Raw genomic sequence first — 27,657 nt, forward strand, 5'->3', positions numbered from 1 at the left:
AGCAATGAAACCAAAAAAGAAAAAACTCTGCAAATATAATACATGATGGTACAAATTAAGTGGATATTGAATCCAACTTTATTTCATAGCCGAATATAGAAACTACAAGAGTTTCATGCCAAATATATAGAAACTAAAAGTTTTGGCGGATGCAAGCATAAGCAACCTTATAGGCAACTCGTAGTAAAGGTGGAGTAAGCTCCAGATCACTTTCCTTAGTATTTTCCATAATGTAAAGCACATCTCCTAGAGGACATGTATGATAAATAAGCCTTTGGCTCTCTATTTCAGTAATACATGATGGTTTATTTATTTTCAGTTACAATCTAGAAATTATTGAACAAAGAATAAAAAAAAAAAAAAAACTAAACCATACTGTACTGACATCGGAGGTCGCGGTATCTCTCAGATACAATTTACTGTCAAATATCACAAACTTTTACATAACATGTGTTAAACCAAACTGGCAGAAAAAAACAGTGCAGAATATCACTCATAACATAAGAATGCACAGCTACTCATGACCTCCAAGCTATATACACACTGAATTGTGTAAGAATATTTATATTAAACATTTTGCATGTATCTGTCAGATCAGCTGCAAGCTCTGCAGGGTTAAAGGTGCATTAATCAAAACTTGCCGTGTATATCAAGGGATTGCTGCAATTAATTTAGCCTTGTTAATCAAATCCCACGTTAAGCAAGGGATACCTATATACATATTTAATTTTATGGATGAATCATATGAAAATAGTAATTAATATTAGCATTTATCATTTTATTAACATTTTTATTAATTTATATATATATTATGTTTTTTGAGCCTGTGAACTTTCCTTAATAATCTCTTTGTTTTGTCTTAGCAGATACTGCAAATGCCAATGTTGCAAGGTCAGACAGTAGCACTGGACGTACCAATAACAGACGTTCCTCGACATTAAGGCCCATGGATGGAGAAGAATTAAAAGAATTCTTTGCAGTTAGGGTAAAAATAACTTCATTGTTTGTTATTCATATAGTCCATTAATTTCAATTTCAATTTTTTTTTTTTGTGGCAGTTGGAATGTTAGTTTTAAATCTGTAACTATCTGACATTTTTGGAAAAGATAAATACTTAATAATTTTAAAATGGTGCCTGTGTATCCTTGTATCAGTGTCTCTGGTTCTATAATGTAGACTGCCATTATTGATGTGATTCTGTTTGCAGACTAGAGGAACTTTTCTAGACCTTTTAGCCATTCCCTGAGTTAATTAATCTTTGACAAAGGCAAATGGATATTTTTCTCTTGTAAACTTAGGTTTTTAACTCTAACTTGGAAAAATCAATCATAGAACTCTCTTTTAGTCAAAAAATATGCCAGCTAGATTTTAGGAATAAGAGATGACAGCATTATTCAAGAAAAAAATGAAAGAGTTTGAGAACAGGAATCAAACCTTGGAGATTCATTGACAAGCTCTGAAGAAAACATTGATTGATTCAGCCAGAGAGGCATATGGTGAGGTTGTCTGCAAAGATAGAAAAATCAGAACTTCTTGGTGAACACAGGAAGTTAAAGTGGTTGGAAGTTTATTTTGCACTTGGTTAGACTATAATAAATTTAGTTTAATCCTTTATCCAAGTGTAAGCAAACAAAGTTTGTGCCTGAAAATATCTTCAGGACTGAAGTAAGGTGGTGCAACACCAGGCAATTCAGAGCAAAGGTGGACCAAGCTCTCATCACTCCATGTCTCAGTATCTCCCATAATGCAAAGCACATCTCTTGCAGACATGTATACTGCTATGCATTAAGGGAAGGGCCACTACCCAGACCGGTTTTGAACTTTATTGAGGTCTTGTCAGAGGCAGACCCAAATGTGGAGATACTAAGGCAGAAGCAATAGGAGAGGTCATATTTACCTATACAAATTGCCAACAGGTGTACCACCTTATTAAATTACTCTGGATTTAGAGAAAGATGTTGAAAGTTTATTTTGCTCTTGGTTAGACTATAATAAATTTAGTTTAATCCTTTTCTAACGCAGTAGTTGTTTCCATAATTTTCATGATGTAAGAATTGGAGGTAATACTGGAGACCAATGCTGATGATAAGGGTATGCAGTTGTTTAGAGTGACTGCTTTGAAATATGATTACAAGAAATAAGCACTGGTTGAATAGTGGTAGAAAACATTCATGAAGAATACAGTTATGAGTACATTTTAGTATTCAAGGTATAAAAAGAAGAGCCTCCATAGCTTATTTGATTAACAAGGATGTCCTTTGGTTGCATTCAAAGAAAAGTAATAATCACTTTTCAGCTGAAGGTGCATTAGCCAGATTCATACAGTGGTAGCAGTTTTTTTTTAAATTCCTGGAAACCAGTTCATCCAACAAGACAAGCTGGCCAGAAAATAAATGAAACTGATAAAAATATAGTTACTATTCAGTTAACTCACTATCAGAGCATAAATTAGATTTTATAAAGCCAAGTTACTTGGGAGTGACAGGCATAAGTCTAACTCTTTTTAAATGAAAGATAAAGTAAAGGTGGTTAGAAATCTAATTGAAAGACAGCTGGAGTAGATGCTGTTTGATTAAAAAATGCTCATTAATTTCCAGAAGAAAGCTGCATATTTCAGAAGGCTTAGTCAGTTGACTGAATTTAAAAGTATTAGAATAGTGATAGCTGAGTATCTGTGTATAAGAAGAAGGGAAATAAAAGTAAATGTGAGAATTACAGAGGAAAGTCCCTAATGAATGTTACAGATAAGATTTACGCAAGTATACTTGAGATGAGGCTGTTATGTCCTATTTTCTTATTATATATTCTTATATTGTATAGTATAACCTCTTTTTGGATGTCACGTGGTACTATTGAGAACACAAAGGAATTGCCTCAGGGATGAGCCAATTCCTAGATGACAAAACCTCTGAAATTTCCCTCTCTTAAAGTTCTAGGAAAATTTGTTTGTTATTGCTGCGCCACCCAGAACCGTTAGAATAAGAAAAGAGTTTCTCAGTCAAGAAGTGAACTTGCAGATATACCCACTATTGACCTTTGTTTTTGCAGTCATGACCTTAACTCTCGTTTATTCCCTCCCGCTTAGATTCGAATAATTTATGAGTGGTGCATCAGATTCTTAGACGCAGGCAATCAAATTAAAAATAGCAAAAGGTTTATTTATCATATTTGTTGTCATACAGTGTAAAGAATAATCAACCATTACTATTAGAATGATAAACACAATAACTTACATTTTAAACAAATATGAATATCATAGAAACACTTCTCTAAAAGAATCATAATCATAATTCTTAGATCATAAAACAAAATTGAAACTTCAGACTTTGACTAAATTACTCAAATAAAGACACTTCAATACCCTTTAAGACATAATTATCAATCAGCACATGTAAATAACATTCCTTTTCTTTTTGTCTAACTGTTATCAAAGCACTATAGTCCTGTCTTATTCTAAACAGAGTCCTTAATTCATAAATTACAGTTAATTTCTCTTCCTCACACACATTACTTGACAAAAAAGGTTGCAATACTGTACTCGATGATCCTTTATACTTGTCCCTTCAATTCTTGATTCTTTTTCTCCAAACTATTTCCTTTCCGTCGGTTTTACACAGCTGGGATTCCTGCGAGCGTCTGTTGGTTCCCCCGTTGCAGGTGCCGGGGGAACCCCCTTTCGAGTTTTCAAAGTTCGAGTCATCAGAATTCAAGGAGAACTGGCTTACCAGTCCGGAACTCTGGGGGGGGGGGAGCCCCTAGTATGCTATAAGCTCTCAATATTATATTTTAAAAAAATGAGAGGTGGGGGATTAAATATTTTTATTAAACCAAAATATAAATCTACATAATCTCATTCCTAATTCATTTAGCCACGATAACTTAAAGTTTCTATGATCAAACTTTGCGCTATACACTGACATCCTGGCAGGGTGAATCTTTAAAAAATTACTCAACTGATCTACTGCTGTGTTAATACTACGATAACAAACACACTGTTTAGTGCATCTTTTACAGTGAGTGGGAAACAGTCTTATATGCAGCTGCATGTGCATGCACCTTAGAGAGAACACTGCCTTAAAAGTAAAATGGTCCTAATCAAACAGCTTAGATAACCTAACAAGCAAAACATTTTAGCTATTTATGCACAATTTGTCTTGATAGTAACACAGGTCTGTTCTGTAAAAAAAAAATTCCACAGTAGGCAGCATCTGATTATCCAGAATATCAAGGTGCTGAGCTGCATTCACGGAACCACGGACAATGACCAGTAGTCCCATCCCAAACCAGCTGAATTCATCTCGCACCATTCTCCACCACCAAACTTTACTGTGGGTACAACACACAGTGGTAACAAGCATTCACTAGGCTGCCTCCACACCCTGCCATCAGACTAGAAATAGGTGAACCTTGACTCATCGCTCCAGAGTACTGCTTTCCACTGGTCAGTTATCCAGTTCACATGCTCTTGCACCAGACCAGACGAGCTGCCTTGTTCATTGTTGAATGTTCGGCTTGTGTGCTGTTTCTCTTTCATGGGAACCCAGTAAATGGAGTTTTTTTCATAGTATTAGAGCTCACTATGGTGTTACTGGCGCTCTGGAACTTATCACAGATGGTCTATGCCGATTGTAGCTGGTTTTTGCTGCCACCATTTTAACATTCGGTCCCTGTCAGTCAATTTTGGTGCCCCCCCTTCCCTCCCGGGTGTTTTCCTGCACTAGTGATGCCAGAACTTCTCCATTTGTTGATCACATCACCAACTGTTGGTTTTGGATGCTCCAGTTGAGCGGCAATGGCACATATAGACATGATATCAGTGACACCTCTCTCCAAAGTCGCTGAATTCATGTCGTGTTGCCATACCACCTGTATTCAACTGCTACGATGAAATACTGCTTCTCACTATCTGTACACTGGTTTTTATGTTATTAAAACCTGGAATGTTTCATAACTTCAAATATGTTAGAGGTGCTAACTCTCTTTGAGACTAGGATACATATTAATGGGGATCACTAGTAGGGACTAAGGATTGAAACATTGGATCACAAGGCCTAGTCTTTCTCTGCATTCCCTGCATGCCATGTGGAAATTTCCTACAAGTTATCCAACTTTAACTTTTGTGCACCTGACATACACATGTGCTCTTTTTTTTTATGCATATCACACCATGAAAGATTTGTAAAAACTTATAGTATGTATTGTGGATGGGATAAGAGGTAATCAAGAAATGCTGCTCTAAATACAAAATATTAAACTTTTTCAAGCCATTTTGTGCTACAAATAAACAGGTTATTTAACACTGAGTGATGAAATTCATCTACTATCTGTGTTGTGCATGTCTGGATTTATTCATTTCTAATTTTAATCAGAAATGGTTATTGATATATACTTAGTTATAAAGCATGTTTTTTAAGCAAGTTACACATTATTTCTTAAAAGTAAGGTATATTCCAAACTAATGAAAATTGATGAAGATTAGTTACGAATTTATTTCTATTATTATTATTTTGTAAATTATTATCAGTCTAGTGCCACAGTATTACATAATGTAGTGTAAAATCTCAATATGTAACTTATCATGTTCATTTTTACATGTTTTTCTAAGGAGATTGCACTTAGAAAAATGTCAGTTTTGTCTAATAATTTTGTATTTTTGCAATAACGTAATCATGAGCCTTTGTTAAAATAATGTGGCATATGATGTCATCATGGTCGAAAGTCAATACATGACCATATATGGAAGTTTTGAGAGATGTACATGCGTACAATGGAAGTCCAGGCCTATATAAGGTGAGATGTCGAGAAAGACTTTGTCTGAGGTACCCATTATATATATGGTTTAATCCTTTATCCAAGTGTAAACAAACAAAGTTTACATCTGAAGTTTCAGGACTGGGGCAACTTGTGGTAAAGGTGGAATAAGTTCTGATCACTTGCCTTAGTATCCATAATGCAAAGCACATCTCCTTGCAGACATGTATAATGCTATGCATTAAGGGAAGGACCACTACCCAGACCAGTTTTGACCTTTATTGAGGTCTCATCAGTAGGAGCCAGACCCAGAGGTGGTGATACTAAGGTGGAATTAATGCAGAAATAATGTCCTTCCCTTAATGCATGGTGTTATACATGTCTGCAAGGAGATGTGCTTTGAGTTATGCGTTTTGCCGTTTAACCTTTTATAAAAGAATTATGGATTAATTTTATCCATTTCAAGGGGTACAGACAACACTTTTGCTTCAGACAGCTGTATAACAAAAACCTTGATAGAATGACTTGTAATTTCACATGGATGCTCATGACAGATGATGTACCAACTTGGAAAAAAAATTCTTGCCAATAGTGTTGCCATCTATGGTCGAGGCTGAGAACTTTTCAGACCACCCTTGACCATAGATGGCAACACTATTGGCAAGAATTCTGTAAATATTCCTTTTCAATTTAATTAAATGGTTTGTGAACAACACATTTGACTGATTCTGTCAGTGCACTATCCTGAAAATTTCGAACCTGCATAAGATAAAGCCAAGCCATGACTAATTAAAGGTAAAGATCAACATAAGCGTGGAATGCCAACAATATCTGCTTTGTCTTTAGTTTAAAATCTTATAATCTCGCACTCAGTACATAGTCTAACTGCTGCAGTTGTAAAACAAATAAATCTGTTAGATTATAGAACGTTAGAACATAAGATCAAATATAAATAAATAAATGGCGGCAGTCGATAGTTAAGGGAGTCGACCATTTATGACACATAAAGTTTTAAGTAAGGAAAAACAAAGACAGCAGGGTTGAAAAATACGTAATAGGAATACAAAACGTTTATAACAGTAGTAAATAGTCTTGCATTATATTGTAGATTAAAGCAGAGTTTCTCAACTGGTGTTCTGCGAAGATGAAATAGAATAGAATAGTTGTTATATTTTGTCAACCCCTTGGCTTTTAGTCTTTAAATTTTTTCAAATATATATATATAATATTGTATAATATATAAATAAATGAACATAAAGATTTAATTTTTATGCAGGAGTTCACTGAGACCTGAAAATTATTTTAAGGTTTCCTCCAGGGTAAAAAAGGATTGAGAAAGGCTGGATTAAAGAGGATAGCTGTTTATTATTCAGCATTAGAGGGTGGGTGCCAAATTAGGACTTCAGATTTTTGTCCATTATAATTTTAACTGTTTCATTTACTAATTGTTGTGTGTGAACTATAACATGCTGTTTTGCTTTGAAGATCAAAAACATGTTTGAAATCTAGCAAAATATAATCCAGTTAATAACCATCCTTTTATAAATTAATTTTGTAATAAAGTAAGTTACGTATAAAGAGTATAGCAGAATTTTCTGCAATAATGAACAGCTTAGTCATTCATATATTTCTTTTCAGGCCAACTTTGGTATTAACAAACTAAACATATTTGTTTTGCAATTTTTGAGTTTGCTTACATCAGTCATTATGAAATTCTTCTTGTATCAGAAAATGTTAAAGTATTTCACAAAAAATTATGTTTTCCATGTGTTTCAAAGTGTTACTTTTTTTTTTTTTAAATTTAGGAAGGTGCTTTTGATAAAGCAGTAGAGCACTGTCACCCTGTAGTGCTGAAAAACTTGGATGGAGAGCTGCAGGGATCATGGCTATTAACTGAGTATTTAATTATTTTTCATTTATAAGAAAGTACATTAGTATATAAAAACTTCTATGTGTATTCTATTTAAATATTTCCATGCCATATTAATGTTACCAGTATATTTTCACTAGTACTGTATTCATTTGAGATATTGTCTCAGAATTCTTTCGTAGATAAAAATATAATGCGTAGAAGTTTGATACAAAGGCACTTACACCACCTGATCAAAAAACATCTTGATACCCCTTCATAGTAGTGGATGCAAGCATATACTGTACATTACAACCATGGCTCACAGGTATAAAAGGAAGCATGTCTTCTAATCTTCATAGACAAACATTAACAGTAAAATGGGTGGTGTGTGTGGGGGGGGATGCAGACCTGTAGCAGTACCCTCTGTAAATTTTGTTCTTCCAAGAGAAATAACTAGAATGGATAGCAAATTAGAAGAGATTTGTGATAACTGAAGGAAAAACATTTTTTAAAAAGTATTAAGGTGTCATTCAAGGAACTATCTAAACAGAGAAGTCGGTGTCAAAGCTGACTAATATATCAGAATTGTTTGTAATTATATTTTCAACAGACTCCTTTAAAATGCTCTCTCTCAATCCTATCTGCTACCTTAAAATGTAGCAGATTGATGTGGGATTGATGTGACCTTCATACCACCCTAGGTATGAAGGCATCATACAAGTAGGGCTAACTCCTTCTTATATGATGCAAAAATTAAACACTCATAGAAATGATATACAAGAGACAGCCAGACTATTCAAATGAATAGTTTTTTCTGACCAGGAAATCAGATGAATATGACCATTGTTCTAATGGAAATGGAGCTCATTGAAGATTGGAAGTTGGAACATTTGTTCCTTAAATCAAAAACAAGAATAATTAATTGAAGAATTGGATAACCAAAATATGATAATAGCTTACATACATATTAGATGGAATAGAGAAACAAGAGAGAGAAATAGCAGAAATAATAAGTGAGGATTTTCAAAATGAAATAGAAGAATGGGAATACATATCTGAAAAAATACTGAAAATAGAAGTAAAATTGTAAAAATAAAACTAATAATCAATGTCTATAGCCTGGAAAAAAAAGGTAAACTGAAAACAAAAATTTAAGAATTTTATGAAACACTACAGAAAACTAAAAAAAAAAGTATCAGCTGAATTAATAATACTGGCAGGAGACTTAAATGCAAGCATTGGAAACAGTTTAATACCAGTAACATGTCAAAGATTCAATGAAACAACTCAAATGGAATAAGATTGCTTTAGTTTTGTACAGATAACAATTTAGAATAAATAATACTTTCTTTAATCACGAGAGTCAGCACAAAATAACATGGAGAAATTACAGAGGAAAAATGTCTATCATAGATTATATAACAGCAAATAGAACAGCAAAGCCAGATGAAATATTGGATATTAGAATTCTAACATCTGCAGACATTGAGAGTGATCATGTACTATTGATTGGAAAATTTAGATTCCAGTAAAATATAAAGTGAAAACAAAATAAAGTAATACAAATAAATTTAAGGTTGAATTAATAAAAGAAAATGAATACTTTACCAAAATAGGCTAAAAAAAAGTTTCCAGTAATGAAAATGACTTAGATTCTCATTGGGGAAAAAAAAATTCAAAATAAAAATTAAACAAGCAGCATATGAAGCACTGGAACAGAAACAACTGTAAAATACAAAACAAGATGACCCTGTGAGGGATATACTAAAGAAATAAAAGTATTTTTTAATTATTATTTTTACGTCTATTTTGCCTGCTTTTGTTTAGGAGTGCCCCTTTTTTAATTTCATTGGCTTTTTACTCAAGAATTCTTAGGGCATTGCAGATGTATTTTAGAGACAAATATATATAGCATAATAGAAGAAAATTTGCACATACCTTTTCTTGGATGTTGTTGCCTGTCTTCTTTCTGCAACGTGCATGCTTCTGCTGTTATGGTGTTAAAAGGGAAATGGGAGAATTAATTTGAAAAAATCCGTGTTTTTCTATATAATATATACATATATTATTTTTAAGGATGGGCAGAGCGTTTTTTTATAGGGTGGGAAAGAGATGAAAAAGGGGGCTGAAAATAGAAACTGTTTTTTTGAGGAAGGGGAAGGATTTATGGGAAAAGGCCGGGGAGAGGGTTAACGGGGTGTGAGCCCTTTCGACCATGTGTGTGTGTCATCTGAACTCATGGAGGAAGTGTTATTTTTTAAAACCAAACAAACTGCATATAGTAAACATTTACAGGACTAATATGGCTAAATATGAAAAATATAAAAAGAATGAAATAAATAACAAAATAAGACTCATAAAGCAAAAATATTAAAAGATTATTCTAAAAACTGTAATGTGAATTTTACGGAGCACAGAAACAAGAATGGTGAATGATTTGAAATCAAAGAGCAGAAATTTGTACATAAATTTCTGCTCAGCAAATGAATAGTCTTACTATCACTGTGTTCCAACATAAAGTTCTTCACAACGTGGAGAAAAGCCTCATTGACAATGTTTTTGTTGATAGTGATATCTTTTTGCTGGTTCAAGATATGAGTGTATAGAGCACTTGAAATTGGAAGTGGCCATCACTTAGTTTTAAGTAGGACAAAACTGAATAGCACATTGAAAAGAACAGCATTTAATAAAGTGTTAAAAAGAATTAAAATTAAGCAGCTTTTTCAGATAAACTCAAACTATACAAATATTATTAAAGAAAGAATGAAACAAATTGAAAACAACAAACCTTAGCATCTCAGTGGCAAACTCTGAAGGAAACAATGATTAATTCAGCTAGAGAGGCATGTGGTAAAGTTGTCTGTAACAATAGAAAAATAAGAATGCAATGGCTTACAAGAAGTTAAAGAAGCAGGTCTGGGAAAAAAAAACAGGCCAAAAGTTCCTAGTAAATAAGTTGGCAGATTCCCCAAAAGAATACAGAGGAAAGGTGTAAGAGAACTAAGCTATGTGTGAAAGTAGCTAAACAAGAGTCATAGGAAAACTTCGGTAAGAATGTGGCAAAATGTTCTGGAGGCTGTTGAAAAAGCTTAGAAATGAAGGAAAGAGTACTGTAAAATGAATCAAAGATGATAAAGATAACATGAAAATTGAAGATAAGGATATCCTAGATGTCTTGAGTAATTACTTTTGAAAACTTATTAAATGAAACAAGCAGTGACAGAACTATAGTAGAAAATTTTCAAGAGAAAGCAAACAGGAGTAGATATTGATACTTGAGGTAGAAAAAGCCATCAAAAACTTAATGAAAAGGTAACTGGAGTAAATGCTATTTGGCCAGAAATGCTCAATTATGAAGGTATAAAAGTTACAGTGGCTACACTGCATAATTCAGATGGCCTGGTCAGAAGGTTGAATTCCAGATGATCAGAGTAGAACTCCCTTAATACTCATCTATAAAAAAGAGAATAATGTTGAATGTGAGAATTGCAGATCAATTTCTCTACTAAATATTCCAGTAAGATTTATACAAGCACGTGAAAAGAAGTTGAGACAAATTGTGGAAGAGAAATGGCAGAAGAAAAAGCTAGATTCAAGCCAAAATTGAGGTTCAGGATCAGATGTTCAATTTACAACAGCATGGGAGTATGATAAGGATGCGCACCTAAGTTTTGTAGATCTGGAAAAAGCGTATGGCAAGGCACCCTGGGAAAATATTTTCAAAATACTACAGTTATATGGGGGTAAATGGAACATTATCCAAGGCAATATATAGTCTATATTTAAGTTGTAAGTTAGCAGTTAGAATTGAAGGAAATACAGGTGGTTTAATGTAAACCTAATATTAGAATATTTAATAATATTTAATGCAACCTGATATTAGATTTGGAGATATCTAACTTAGCTCTGCTTTATGCAGATGATGTTGTGCTCCTAAACACATCCAGTGCAAGTCTCCGGAATTTTCTAACTAAATTGAAAATAACAGCTGTAATAAATTTTTACATGAAAATCAGTGATAAAAAGACTAAAACTATGAAAATGGCAAGTTAAATCTGGAAATAATCAACAGAATAAGTAAAACTGGTATGGTGGGGAGCCAGTTGAATACATTTATATGGAATAAGAGAGAAATTAGCGAATACACTAAACTAGCAGTATACAAGACAGTGCTCAAACCAGTTTTAAGTTTTGGATTGGAGAGCTGGGTTAGAAATAAAGCGCTTGATCAAAGATTAGAGATCACCGATAGGAGAGATTTTAGAAAAATTAGGTGCCTGAACAGATGGCATCAGTGGCACAATCATATTAAAAATTAAGATATTAGAAAGGAACTTGAGATTGTTTACATTCAAGAATGTGCAAGCAGGACTAATCTAAGGTGATATGGTCACTTAAATAGAATGGTAAATTAAAGATTAGCAAAACAGTTTTGATGCTAAGATTGTAGGAAAGAGACCCATAGGAAGACCAAGGTCTCAGTGGATTGATTCAGTCAGAACTGCCTTAGAAGAATGAAATGCTAGATATGACAATATTGAAGTGCTGGCAGGTAATAGACTAATTTGGAGGAAAATTGTTGATAGGAGATTAATAATGTAAAGTTAATCATGTAGCACTGTCATAATAGTCTGAACTCTCCTTGAGGGTACATATTAGTAAATTGATGATGATATACAACTAGATAAATATACTAGTCATAGGAAGGGAAAATGTAATCCTAAATCTAACCAGAACAAATTGGTTTTCCACAGATGAACTGTTTACATCCCTGTTTTCCAAAGTATTCACACATCGACTAATAATTCACCTGGCTTTAGTAAATTTATTAGAATCATCTAATTTAGTGTTGTCAGCAAGGTGCATATTTGAAAGACAGGCTCAAATCTATCACATCTCATTGCAGTGGTAGTAAGAGAATTAAGAGTATCAGATGCATTCTCCCAAACAGCCTCAACAATACTAAGCACTTAATTTCTTCACTAGTTACTTGGAAGTTTTGATTTTTTTTTTTTCTTTTTTCGAAAAAGTGCATATTCATTTCTGCGGCAATTTTGCTTATGTCACCAAAGAACACTTCGAAATATTGTAATGATAGATTTTTGTTTTTGAGTTGTTTCATATCAATGTCTTCTGCTGACCAAACTACTTTCACATAAAAAGCCCTTATAAAAGTTCTTTACATCATAAATAGGATTTGAATTCAGGTCTTTCTAAGTGAAGGATATTGTCATTACCTACTGAGCCGAAGAGGCTTTTCAAATCGTTTATTTAATTAAAAAATTGCTTGTTGTGCAGTAACAGGAACATTGGGAATTTGTTACCAAACTGTCACCAGCACTGTTGACAGTGCTGGTGGTTTCCTTTAACCCATTGTAATGAAAGCACAGTACATCCAGTTAACAATAACTATGCACAATACAGTTACCCAGTACTGATGGTAATAATGCAGTGCATGACAGCAACTTGCTAGTTTGTTACACCCACCAAACTGGCTAGTTATGTACTCAATCTATTCACAAACATGGTTAACTGAATTCAGGGCCAGTGTGTCTCTCTCCCTTTGCACATGTGTTTAAAAAACTTAGATTTTAGGTAAGATCCTTATATTTATCAGCAAACCGCTTTTATTAGACCTGTTGCCAAACAGGCATGGTAATTTCTTTAATTATATATTGCATAAGTAATTATTTATTTTTAATGTCCTCTTAACTTTCCAAATGTCGAATGATTTGTTTAACAAATATGATGTTGATTGCTTAAATTGCAGCAAACACATATAGAGAGTATAGGTGTAGTTTATTCTTCTCACATTTTAATTGTTAAAAATGTTGAATAAAGATTCAGATTTTTTGTTTTGTTTTAAAATTCAAACAGGTGGAAAATTAATAAGTTTATCACTAGTAATAACAAGAGTTATATTTTTCCATGTATGCATTTTAAGACATCAGGAGATACTCTATATAATGAATTTACAGTATTTCAAATATAAATGTGTTCTCAATAAATAACAAATGTTATGTTGGTTAGTTTCTGTTTATCTATGAGAAATGGAATATATTCCTCTAGCCATTTGAGAATGCATGTAGCTTGTAATGGAAATATGTATGATTGATTATGCATTGAGATACTGCCAAAAATTTCCTGAACTGGCTGTTACTTTCAAACTTAGGCCCTCTGCAAACTTATATGTCATTCAATAATTCTCCCATTTTTCTGGTATTTGTCATTTGAAATCATATTCATCACTGCTTGCTATTTGATCTAGATCTGTTTTGAGCTGTAATTTCATTTTACAGAACAAAAAGAGCTCATGGAGTTAGATCTCAGTAAGTATGTTGGGGAATATATTTTTTTTATATCCGAAACCTTTCAGTGTTTAAGTACTATTGATTGACATCCTGCAGGACTGAATTCCTGACCGATCAGAATCTGCAACTGATATTTGTCCACTTTTCACTTCAAAGTTTGATGTACATGTACACTTTGATGCTCTTTCACATCATTGTTGAAATTTATTAAACAGCTTTGTTTACTTGAAAATACCACATGCTATAATGACAATATCCAATACAACAAAAACCTAGTGATAACTACCATACTGTTAGTCTTATTCATGTTATCCTTATAGCCATTCTGGAAACTTTTGGATGACATCTCAGTATGTGCATTAGTTCAATTTTTTCCCCGACTTTGCGTTATTTATACTTGTTTTCATGTCTTCTAATTTACGCTTAAAATGTTCTATTTTTAGAATTGATCACTGGGACACAGAAAAAGAAAGAATCATTTTCTTGTCAGATAAGAGTCTTATCATCCTAAAATATGACTTCATCACACTTCGTTTGCTTGATTATCGACGATTGCCTTTAAAGCAGTTTGAAAACATCATCATTGGTGAACTGAAATATCCAGAAAATTCTCTTATGCCGTAAGTATAAAACGTTGTTTTTTAATATTGAACTTTAAGTAAAATATCCTACTTTTAATTTATCAATAGGAAAACAAATCATATCTGTTATTATTGGCATTTTTGAAAAGAAAAAAAAAAGAAAAGTAATAACATCTCTATGATTTTTAATAATTTTACAGAATTACAAGTGAAATCCTTAGACTACAATTTTACATTTTCATGAAATTTTATTTTTCAGGGTTAATGATCATAAGCAAAATAATGTCCTTGTCCATTATATTAAGTGCAGAGACACCAATCATAGCTTGTCATAATTGAAAAACAAGAATAAAAGCATTATTGATATCTATCAACTTGTAATCTTTCAGTATTGTTTGTTTGGAATTCTTGACTAGAGACAAGAATTTGGAATTCCTGACAGCAGATATATCAAGAATAAATAAATTTTCAGGTTTATCAGCAAGTAAAAAAAAAAACAAAATTATTTTACTTTTTCTTTTCAAGACATTATGCAGTAGATTAATTTTTAACCAATGAATGACATTTATTGCTTCAATATAAGAAAGAGCATGGGCCGTGTGTGTGTGTGTGTGTGTGTGTGTGTGTGTGTGTGTGTGTGTGAGCAAGCACGCTTCATAGTCTAATAGTGTTTCTTAGCTGCTACATGCTTCATTTTGACCATTCAATAGGTTTAAGTGACATGTATTTTCATATTATCTCCACTGTTATTCATTATCTATATAGATCACATTATGAAGGAAAGTGGTATTAAACCTGATATCAAAATTGATGATGTCAAAGATAAAGTAAATCAAAGACTTTGCATAAAGTAAAGAGCTTGCTCTTTACTTTATGCAAATGATGTTATACTTCTAGATAAATCCAGTATAAGTCTTCAAGATTCTTTGATTAAATTGAATAACTGCTGTAATAAATTTGGTATGAAAATCAGCAATAAGAAGACTAAAACTATGATATGGCAGAAACAACTGTATCGTGAATGGGGAACCTATAGAATAGCTAAAACAGTTCAGTTATTTAGGTACAATTTTTAATGCAGATGGCAAATTAATTATGGAAATAGACAACAGAATTAATAAAGCTGGTATGGTAGAAATAAATTTGTATGGAATAAAAAATAAATTAGTCAAAACACTAAATTAACTGTATACAAGACAGTGCCCAAACCAATTTTAACTTATGGGTCTGAGAGCTGGGTTAGAAATAAAACACTTAATCAAAGACTGGAGACCTCAGATATGAGAGTTGTGAGAAAGATTAGTGGAATGAACAGATGGCAGTATTACATTAAAAATGAAAATATTAGGAAAGAACTTGCCATTGTTAACATTCAGGAATGTGGTATGGACACTTTAACAGAATGAAAAAGGAAATATTAATAAAACAAGTGTTTTTTTGCCAAGTTGGCTGGAAAAAGACCCAATGGAAGACGAAGATGTCGGTGGATTGATAGAAGACAAATACAGTGGAACCTCGGTTGTCGAACATAATTCGTTCCTAAAGACTGTTCAGAAACCAATTTGTTTGAAAATTGAAACCATTTTCCCATAGGAATTAATGTAAAATGGAATAATCAGTTCCCAAACCCCAGATGATTGCTTATTTAAACCTTTACAACAGTACTTCATGCATAAAATCGTATACAAAAATAATGAAAATGCATAAAATCTTACATAAAAAGAATAAACACAATAAATAGATAAACTATAGATGAAAAAGGGTGATCTGTTTCCACAAAACTTTGCACCTCACCCCATTTCACACACATTTCTTTGATTAAAGAACTAGGAATCCTCCTTTCCTTCCTCTGTCTCTGAAGACATTTCTTCAATCACTGTCTTTTGCTGCTCCTTCTGAAGGTGTTTCAGTTCTTCCATGGTGAGCTCATTCCTGTGGTCCTCCACATCAGCATTGCCAACTTCCAAGCCCATGCTTTTGTCCAGAAACTCAACATCATCGACAAAAACAACATACTCAGCCTCAAAGCCCTAAATGTCTCTGTCTGCTACACAGTCTGGCCACAATTTCCTCCAGGCAGAGTTTATGGTCCTATAAGTCACTTGCACCCAGGCTTTGTCAAGAATATTAAGCAATGGAGGATATTGAAGTGATTTTTCCAGAATTTTCTCAGTGTTAATTCTGTGTCAGAGGTCACTTCTAAACACCTTTGAAACAGTGCTTTGGTGTAGAATTTCTTTAGGGGTTCGAAATGACCTGTTGGTCCATGGGTTAGATTAGAGGAGTTGTGTTAGGGGATAGGAATTTCACTGTGATAAAATCAAATTCCTCCACCAACTCGTCCTCCAAGCCTGGAGGATGAGCAGGAGCATTGTCCATCACAAGAAGGCATTTTAATTGCAAATTTTTATCTTGAAGATATTTTCTCACATTTGGGGCAAAGCTTCATGGATCCACTGAATAAAAAATGGTTGTCGCCTTCAATGTCCATGTTTCAACTCCATAGAGCAGAATAGATCATACGTAACATTTCAGCATTCGGCATCTGACTTCCATGTTTAGGTCTTTATTGCAGAATAGTGTTCTCATTTTCATGAAGGACTGCCGTGCAACTTCAATCCTTGTCTTTATATCTATTTCTAGATCCCACCATTCATTAAGCCAGCAACCAAGATATTTATATCTTGACACTTGATCAATATTTTTCCCATTGAGTGTCAGTTTCATTGATGAGGCTGGATGTTTGCTGATGATCATGTATTTTGTCTTGTTGATGTTTATGTTTATTCCCATTCTTTGGCTTTCTATGTATACCCTGTCAACGAGTTTTTGGAGATCCATAATGTTATCTGCAATTAGCACGGTGTCATCTGCATATCGTAGGTTGTTAACAATCTTTCCATTTATTGTGATTCCCTCTGGACATTATTCCAATGCTTTTTTAAAGATTACCTCTGCATATATGTTGAACAGGAGTGGTGAGAGCACACATCCTTGTCTCACTCCTCTTTTGATGTTAATATCACTGGTGGTAATGTTGTCTAATTGAACGGTAGCTGACTGATTCCAATACAGATTTGTTATTAGTCTTATGTCTTGTTCGTCTAGCCTTATTTGTTGAAGGATTTCTATTAAGTTGGTGTGTCTGACTTTGTCGAATGCTTTTTCAAAATCTATGAAACACATAAAGACAGATTTCTGTTTTTCTATGCATTTTTGTATCAATATTTGGGTACAGAAAAGGGCCTCTCTAGTACCAAAACCATTCCGAAAGCCGAATTGTGTTTCACTTAGAGTTTCTTCACTTTTTCTATAAATGCGATTCTGAATTACTTTCAAAAATATTTTTAATGTTTGGCTCATTAGACTAATAAGTCTGAAGTCACCACAGGAATTCGCTTTGGGTTTCTTTGGGATAGTGATAAATGTAGATTTGAGCCAATCTGATGGAAATTCATCACTTTCATATATTTTATTAAATAGTTTTTCAAGAAGTTTGATGTTATCTGGTTCGATTAATTTTAAAAATTCTGTTTGCACACCATCTGGTCCACTGGCTTTTCCTGTTTTACTTGTTTGTATAGCATTCTCTATTTCGCATTTCATTGAATGTTATCTTTTATACTTATAGGCTTCTGCCTAGTATCATTGAAAAGTTCTGTTACATATTTTATCCAAATCTGTGCTTTATTCTCTTCTTCTAGAACTATTTTTCCATTTTCGTCTCTTAGAGACACTATTTGCTTTTTCCTCAGTTTTCCGGAAATTTCGTTGATTTTCTTATACAGATTGAAATTATCATGTTGTTTCTGAAGCAGTTCAATTTCAGTACATAAATTTTTCATCCAATTTTCCTTGGCTTCTTTTATTTTTTTATTGATGATGTTATGTGTTTCTGTATACCTGGCTAGGTCTTTGTTTTTATACATTCTTCTTGTATCAATAAGAGAAAGAATCTCATCTGTCATCCATTCCTGTTTTATATTATTCACATAACCTACTTCTTCAATACTTGTTGTTACGATGGCATTCTTTAAGCTATTCCAAAGAGATTCCAAACTTTTATTTTCTTCTATGTTAATCTGTTGTAATCGCAGGTTAAGCTGTGTCTTGGCACTTTTATTTATGTTTGGGTCTGTCAGTTTTTCTACATCAATTTTCTTTTTCTTCTTTTGTGATTTTTTAGCTGATTTTAATCTAAGACGTACTTCTGCAACTATGGGATTGTGGTCTGATGAGATATTTGCTCCAGGATAAGTCTTTGCACTCTTTATGCTACTGTGGAATCTTTTATTTATCAGTATATAATCAATTTGATTTCTGACAGTATTATGTTGGTTACCTTGAGGCGATTTCCAAGTGTACAGTCTTCTTGGTGGAAGTTTAAACCAGGTATTTGCTATTGTTAGATCTTCTTCCTGACAGAATTGGACTAGGTGATCTCCTCTGTCATTTCTGGTGCCTAAGCCATGTTCGCCAACAATTTCTCCATCACCCCTCTTCCCACTTTTGCATTGAAGTCACCCATCACTATGTTTATATCATGTTTCTTTGTTAGGTTTTTAATCTCTTTTAGGTGTTCATAAAACTCTTCAACATCTTCTTCACTTTTGTCAGATGTGGGTGCATAAGCTTGGATGATATTTATGTTAACGGGGTTTCCCTTAAGTTGTAACAGCATTATCCTTTCAGAAAATGGAATCCAATTTATTACTGATTTATTGATTTCTTCATCTACTATTATAGCTACACCATGTCGATGTTTGTTCTCATCATTCCCAGAGTAATACATTGTCATATTATCTTGTTGACACTTTCCAGATCCTGGCCATCTTGTCTCGCAAATTCCCAAAATCCGGATGCCCAGCCTCTTCATTTCTCTTGTGGCATTTCTTAATTTGCCAGCTTCATACAGAGTTCTGACATTCCAAGTTGCAATTTTAAATTCAATAATAATTTATATAAAAAAAAAAACAGCAAAACACAAAAAAAATTAAGAAAAGGCACTGCAGCTTTGCACAGGTGTCTGGATTGAGAGGAGGCTGCAGCGCAAGTGATGCTCTCCCACCATACGTCTCAGCCCGGAGATCACTTGGTTCCCGGTTTGCCTGTTCGGGAACCAAGAATCTGTTTGGAAACCAGTGCAATTTAGGTTTGAAAAATATGTTCGGGAACCAATTTGTTTGAGATGAGAGGCGTTCGACAACTGAGGTTCCACTGTATGAGATCTGAAAATGTTGGAGTCTTGAGAGATAACAGATTATAATATACTATCATAATACCCTGTACATCCTTTGAGGGTATATAATTGGGAATTTGATGGTGATGATTGCAATTTTTTTTTAAATTTCCAAACATATGTGTTATTGATGAAGTAAAAAAAAAATTGTCATAAATTTTGAATGGAACTCAATTTTGCGATGATTTTAATGTGCTTTAATGATAAAAGATTTGTATTGCTTTGTTAGAATAACCATTCTTTACTAAGAAAATTTCTGATGATTGCATTTACTCTTCATATAATGAACATTGATTCTTACATGTGTTTAATATGTTACTAATTCTCTTGTTTGTTTGTTTCACATTGAGTTTGGTTTAATCAGATAAAAATCTTTGCATTTAAACAAAATAAAGCAAACCAAAGTTTGTACTGCCTGAAACTAGGCTCAAGCTTCTATTTATCATGTCTCCTTTCTGTCTCTTGAAAGGAAAGCCATTTTTTGGAGAGAAGAAAATCTCTGAAATGATTATCAGGATGGGAATCCTGGGGGGGGGGGAATTAACTACTATCTCTTCTAAAGATTATATAATATTATTTTGCACACCATAAAAATCGGAACTGAATTCCTTAACATCTGCTTTTTTATGAAAGCTCACTGGAGTTGTAAGGAAAGAAAATTAGGTCAAGTTTTTAATTGATATTGACTTCAATTTTCTACATTATTATAGAATCAAAAGAGTAATTGAATCAACACTAGAAAAATAATCAATCACACTTCATTTTAAGTGAAATATCTCCAAATATCAAACTGCACTTCTTTAATCCAAGATCCATGCCAATGGATCATCACAAAAGAACCCCAAGTTATGCAAAATTTACTGTTGGCTAACTGAATAAATAAAAGAATTTTATCCTCCTGTTTCTTTTCAGATTTCCCATGTATTTCTTAGTTTAAATTTCCTTTCACTTTATTCTGATTGAAAGAAAATGTAAACTAAGAAATACATGTGAAATCTGAAAGAAACATCATTGATCATACTAATCAGTGAGGAATTAGTAAATTATACCGTTAGATTGTCTTCTACCTTTCATTCAATGACAGTAACAGTCTGCTAGACAAATATTTCATTTGCTTTGAAAGAACTGCATACCCCCAAAAAAATATACATAAATAAAGTAAATAAAAGAATTTAGTATTCGTGTTGTTCTTGTATTAGTCAATCAGTCATCCGCTTATCATCAGACAAATATAAGAATGTCTTTTTTGGATATCTGCTACAAAAATAAAATAAATAATAATAAATAAATAAAAAATAATAATACATGCATTTTTTTTTCTAAAATTCCAGCTGTTCTTCCTGATAATGTTTACAAATACAATTTTATCTTATTTCCAAAATAAATCTTATATTTAGTTGAGTAATTTAAATCTGATATCTGCACTGTCCAGAGAAGTTTCACCTTGAAGTAATTATTTCAAAAAATCCGTCAGCATACTATATAGTTCAGGTTCACATATATTTATTAAAGCAATTTTTGGTTTTTTATCTATTTGTTCAGTTAAGTCTAATATTGTTTCAAGTCTTTTGAAAATGCTGTGATAAATGGCAGTTAATGTTCAGTTTTTATTTATTTGATCCCTTAACTGAAAATGTTATTTCAGCTTTTGTTCTGGATTTGTTTCTTATGGAAATATAACATCACTTAATAGGCCATAATTATATTGTGCACTTTAAAACACTTCTTTTTTTTTTTTTTTTTGTTTTGGCATCTTTATCTGTGTCCTTACCATCTGTTACCTGTTGCTCTTTCTCTCTCTCTTAGTGAAAACTGTCAGTTACTCATCCATTCATTGAAATCTATAAAATTTGAACAGTTTAGCAAAGTGAACATTTTCCTCAGTAACTGCAGAGCATTGATAAATATTCATTATGATAAATCAATTCCTGATATTGACCCTGAAGAGGGGTGGGGTAAGGCATACAAGGCACTATAATAGTACTACATAATTAAGTCTATATTATTATCAGCTTATTTCCTATGAATAATTTTTCAAAATTACATATGGTAAAATTTGAGTGATTTTATAATTTGTTTCTTAAATTTAGATCAATCAGTTAAATATATTATATAAAAATTGCTATAAAATGGAGTTGGACAGGTTTCTAATTGAAGTAAAGCTGTAGTATAGAAAATGGTGAGTAAATAACAATTAATGTAATATACGGTTTAAGTAATATAGCTGACTCTCTATGGTAAACACTGTTATAATGAACTACTGAAAAGTTCTATCCAAAACCTTATAGTAACTATTGTACTAAAAAAAATTCAAGCAAACTATTTCTCTGGGCATTACAAGCTTGCTATAAATAGACTGTATGAGAGTCAGTATCCAAACATTTGTTTTATTCTCCAAACTTTTGTTTGCTTTTATCTTGATTAACATTTGCTGCAGGATATAAATCTTTTATAGCCAGTTATTTTTTTCATTGATTATCACTTATTTGTTTTATTTTATGTGACTCCCATCCATAAAAAGTTGTAAATGTATAGTACATTAGTACCGTGGGTGGGTTAAAAAAAATTCTTTACTGTTTTTATTAATTTTGTCTATTTTTGTATTTTTATTTATTTCTTATGTAATCTGGAAACCCTGCTCTATAGACCAAACATGGAAATTTTTTTTCAAACCTTCAATATATTAGCAGGATGATAGTCTCACATTTAGCAATGAAAATCATCTTCTACCCTAAGACAATAACAAATATCCATGTCTGCTGCTGAATTTGAACCTGCAGCTTGTTGGTTGAAGAGTGGATGTGCTAACTGCTTAGCCAGCCTGGCTGGCTAAGCAGTTAGCATATTTATATGAATATAAATATGCTAACTGTGAACACATATTTACAACTAAATATGTGTTCATATTTGCAGTTTACAAGTTACAGTTAACTATTTGGAGACTTGTCAGTTACTTAGTTATCATCAACATGGATTCTGCATTCTCAGTCCATATTGTATTTCCTAGCTAACCTAACCCATCTTTAGATGCAAGCATGGAAAAGTTCCGAGAAACTCAAGTGGTCACTTGATATTTCCAAGATATTTGATTGGTTTTGGCATTGTGGCTTTCTTACCAGAAAAAGAACTGACAAGTTCACTCTTGGAGCTCTTCATCTGACATATGTTTCTCATCCCACTGTATTCCTAATGTGTTAACTCTCCAGACTTCAGTTTTGTAAAAAGGCCTGTAAAAATGTTTAGTTTAACAACAGGAGTTGTTAATGTATATATATATATGACGAAATATGGTGTAGAACTTCTAAATTGACCTGTGTGTGTGTACACGTTATCAAGTAAAACATTTATTATAAAATATTGTACAAGTATGTCTAAAACCTCAACTAAGTAAATTTTGAAGTTCAGTTTTGATGTGCCCAGTTGTGGTTCACTTTGATTGCCATATTGAGGATAACTCACATGATAACCTCAAAAAGCAAATGCTATTTTAGAGTTCCATCTGTAGAACAACTGTTTCAAATAAATGCTGGATGCATACTGATTGTTTAAAGTGTGATACTTATGTGCCCTGTAGGTCTCTAAAAGGTCAGCAGTGGATCTCAATTAGTAGAATGTATACTGGTGGTTGCTGATTGACAGTGGGCTTCCAAGTAATGGAGAAATTGACTGTTAGTAACTTTCTCCATTATTTTGGAGCAGATTTAGGTGATTTATTTAATTCTTATCCAAACACAAGTGGTACAGTAGTAAGTGGTACAACATTACTTACAACAAATTAGGATATATTACAAATGAGAACAGCTTAAATTTGATAGATGAATTATACGGGAATAATAAGTAAAATATAAAGAAATATGGGGATGTGCAGCAGCGAGGTTCTCGTTCCTACCCCCTGTTTAGCCCATTAGGGGAAGCTAAAGCTGCTATCAACCAAATGCAAGTGATTGAGGTGATGATCAGTTGGTAGTTTGAGAGCAGGCTTTTATTCCTTTTTGATAGGTTACATAAATTCTTGCTTCCATGCATTTTGATAAGTGACAGATGAGTATAGAAGATTGTAGAATAAAGGAGAGGTATTAGCTCTGGAACACAACATTTGAGTACAGTTGGAGAGATGGCATTGGAACCAGCAGACTTTTTAGTGTTCAAGTTGTTTACCGATCTCTGACCTATACTAACCATAGATGAACCCATTCATATATATATATTTATATATATATAGTTTACATGATGATTCATAAACTATATATTTTACACATAAATGTGTACAAAAGAATTATGCAAGTCCATTCTTATGATTTATTTTATATGATTGTTTTGTGAATACTTTGTTGTCTTTAAAAGATTTCCATATATTAGTTCTTTAGTATGATATTTGTAGATATTTCCTTCGTGCCAATATGTTTTTTATTGTATATGTCTAACTATTTTCTTAATTTGTACTGCACAGGAAAATAAATGGAGCTGTGGACTACATAAAGGAGCGAGTTATACCAAAAATTCGGCAGGTTACACAAACTCATGAGAACCCTCAGGCCCTGAAGCCCCCAACTAACACAAATAACAAACCAAGGTTGGCTTTGTGTGCATGTCCTGTTGTGTTTGTGAACATTGCTAGACACTTTGTCCTAAATTAAAAAAAATAATAATAAATAAAAAATTGGCATGGTTACTGTCATCCAGTTTCATTTTGACAATTCACTATTGCTCCTTTATGTGGTTCCCTGGCACCTTCTCAGAAACCTTGCATGCAGTGCTTGAAAATTCTAGTCTGGATGCCTTTTTTTTCTCTTTTTTCATTTGTTATACAGTATTAAGTATTTTATTTTTTTTTGTTAAATTTAAGAGCTTTTCTTTACCTAATTATGTCTATTTAGAAATGTTAAAAAAGAGCAAAAGATCAGATGACATAACTGCACTATAGTAAATATGTATGAATTATATTCTTTTGACAGTATTTAAACTACATGACAGTATTACTAAGCTTTCCTGTTTGCTACATGAAGTTGTTTACGCTATATTCTATATCATTATCATCATCATCATTGGCTCAACAGTGCTGTGTGGAGCTGCCGCCTTCAGAGACTTCTGCCAGCCTTATTCAATTCCAAACTCCTCCAATTTTTGACTCCTAAAACGTTAATATCTTGCATCAATCCATCTTCCCATCTTAATATAGGTCTTCCAATTTTCTTTTTTCTTCCGGCTTAGCATTAAGCATCTTCTTAACTATTCTATTACTATCCAGCCCAACTTAATTTATTAATTTTTATGTATTTAATGATGTCTGGCTCATTAAATAATCTATATAGTTCATGGTTGTATCTTTTCCTCCACACACCATTCTCTTGTACTGCTCCAAAAATATATCTGAGAACTCTTCTTTCGAATAGACTAGCAATCTTTCATCTGCCATTGATAATATCCAGTTTTCAGAGGCATAAGTTAACACTGGTCTTACAAGTACTTTGTATATCATTATCTCTGTTTTTCTTGAGATCAGATGTGACTTTAAGTGTTTCCTAAGTCCACAGAAGCATCTATTTGCAGAAAGAATATGTCTCTGAATCTCAGTGCTGATATCATTCTTACAATTAACTTCTGATCTCAAGTATATAAAACTATGTACAATTTCAAATTTATAGGAACCAGTTGCAATTTGAGAAGGATTATTATCACAAATCTTTCTAGTTACTGTCATATAACTGATTTCTCTTGGTTAATCTGCAAATTCATCTTCTTTGCTGTCTTTTCTAAACTGATAAAAGTTTCTTCAATTGCTTTTTGTGCCCTTCCTATAGTATCGATATCATCTGCATATTCCATAATTTGTACTGATTTGTAGAAAATAGTTCCCCTTTTATTAATGCCAGTATTTCTGAAAACCTTTTCAAGCTATGTTAAATAATAAGCAAGCTAAGCTATCCCTTTGTCAAACAGCATTATTATATATATATATATATATATATATATACAGGGTGTTCGGGATAAATTTGACAGTATCGTAAGGAAAAAGAAAATCTTCTTTGTATCTATTAAATTTAATGAATTGACAAAAAACATTACAGGCAGAGTTAATTACAATACTATCAACAAGATTTACTCAAAATAACCACCATTAGCATCGATCACAGCTTCAATTCTGCTTCGGAACCTCGAACAAGCTGATGCTACAGTCTCCCTGGGAAGGGCCGCAAAAACTGTTTTAATTTTATCCATTAACTGGGCTTTTGTATTACTGGAAGTGCGATTGGTGTCTTTTTCAACTGCGCCCCATACAAAATAATCCATGGGGTTAAGGTCTGGGGAGTTTGGAGGCCAAACATTTGGACTGGTGAAGTCGTAGAAATTTTCAGACAACCATTTTTGACTTTTCCCAGAGGTGTGGCAAGGGGCCGAATCCTGCTGCCATACATACGGCCTACCATTGGCTACCCTTGTTATCCAGGGCTTGACTACAGTTAGCAACTCCACGAACAAAGCCCGAATTCCAATGCCAGGGTTCTTCAACACCTGTTCCTGCAGATTTGCGAGGAATTCTGCTGTACGAACGCAATCAGATCGTCTGCTAGGGATCTTTCTTCTTGCTACATCCTCGTAGTCACCATTGCAAGTCTCTAGTTCATGCCTGATTGTTTTTACTGTATTCAGGGAGCATTGGGCAGCAGTCGTAATATCCTTATTTTGATGGCAGGCACGAATCATCATGATACAAGTTATTCTCTTCCATGATTCAGGTGGGTTCCAGCTATCCATCCTTTCTGACATCTTGTATATGAATGAAGAAGGGTCCAAACTTTTAAATGAAGAGAAGTGTGTGTTAATACATGTAACTTACGGAAAAATATAATTAATTATAAATATGTCAAATTTATCCCGAACACCCTGTATATCTATTGGATCAGATAGCATGTTCTAAATTTTGATCTGACAACGAGTATTTCTCATTGTAGTTTTAACTAAGGCAATAAGTGATGATGGTAATACTGTTATTTTTGATCACACGAACTATAACTATAGGAGAGAATAAATGATACTATTTGGGGTTTTTTTGGTCAAATTTATTTTAAAACAAAGTTATACCAACTAGTTTCACCAACTGTGGCTGCTGGTTTCATCAGGGTAAAAGATGTATAAAAATAGTAAGAACACTTAAATGCTAAAAACTGTTAATACTAAAACCATAAAATAAACCGAATACAATTTTATTTTTTATAAAAGAAGAAGAGCGCTTACATCACATGCATAGCTCTTGTATGATCTGCTAGTTGTTGTGTAGGAACGATTTGTGGTTGGCTGCAAAATTCAGTTCTGATATGTTGAAAGATCTAACAAGGGTCTTCCAGATCTCAGGCAGAATCAGTCCTTGGTTTTTATTAAGGTTTTGTTCTGAGTGGAGAACAGTTGTGGCTTCTTTTATAATTCGGGAGCGGAAGTCCTCCTCTAAGTAGGGCATCGAGCTTTTATCCCATTCTATAATGTGATTTGTCCTAGCAAAATGAAAGGCTAACCCCGATTTGTCTTCTTTATTATTATTGACATCTCCTATGAGCTCCTTCCTGATTTCAAAACTTCTTGAAGTCTGGCCAATATAGTTCAAGCCGCATAAGCAAGGTATGTTGTAAACACTGGCATATTTAAAAAATGGATGACTGTCTTTTGGAGATCATAAAAATTGGCGACTGGTCTGTGCAGGTTTAAAAGCTACTACCTGAAGATATACATTATAATTCTACCATTGGGATTCCATTTGTAGGGACAATTTCTTATAAGATTGCCAGACTCCTCAAGCCACATGGTATACGAGTAGCTTTTAAACCTGCACAGACCATTCACCAATTTTTACGATCTCCAAAAGACAGTCATCCATTTTTTAAATATTCCGGAGTTTACAACGTACCTTGCTCGTGCAGCTTCTTGAAG

General features: G+C 33.2%; 1 protein-coding gene across 2 annotated transcripts in view; it reads left to right on the forward strand.

Annotated features, from left to right (window-relative positions):
* Positions 1 to 27,657, forward strand: part of LOC150109344 (tumor protein p63-regulated gene 1-like protein) — a 72,495-nt gene that overhangs the window by 12,464 nt on the left and 32,374 nt on the right. Inside the window, exons 2-4 of one of the 2 annotated variants that reach the window (XM_090407524.1) lie at positions 864 to 985; positions 7,557 to 7,648; positions 14,358 to 14,534. In XM_090407524.1, coding sequence (XP_090263650.1) covers positions 864 to 985; positions 7,557 to 7,648; positions 14,358 to 14,534 — 391 coding nt within the window. The remainder of the gene's footprint in view (positions 1 to 863; positions 986 to 7,556; positions 7,649 to 14,357; positions 14,535 to 27,657) is intronic. The other variant, XM_090407533.1, reaches the window with a different exon arrangement.

The sequence above is a fragment of the Typopeltis vanoorti genome, chromosome 2 (genome assembly GCF_054136105.1).
Source record: "Typopeltis vanoorti isolate ZY-2024b chromosome 2, IOZ_Tvanoo_1.0, whole genome shotgun sequence".
NCBI lineage: Eukaryota > Metazoa > Arthropoda > Arachnida > Uropygi > Thelyphonidae > Typopeltis > Typopeltis vanoorti.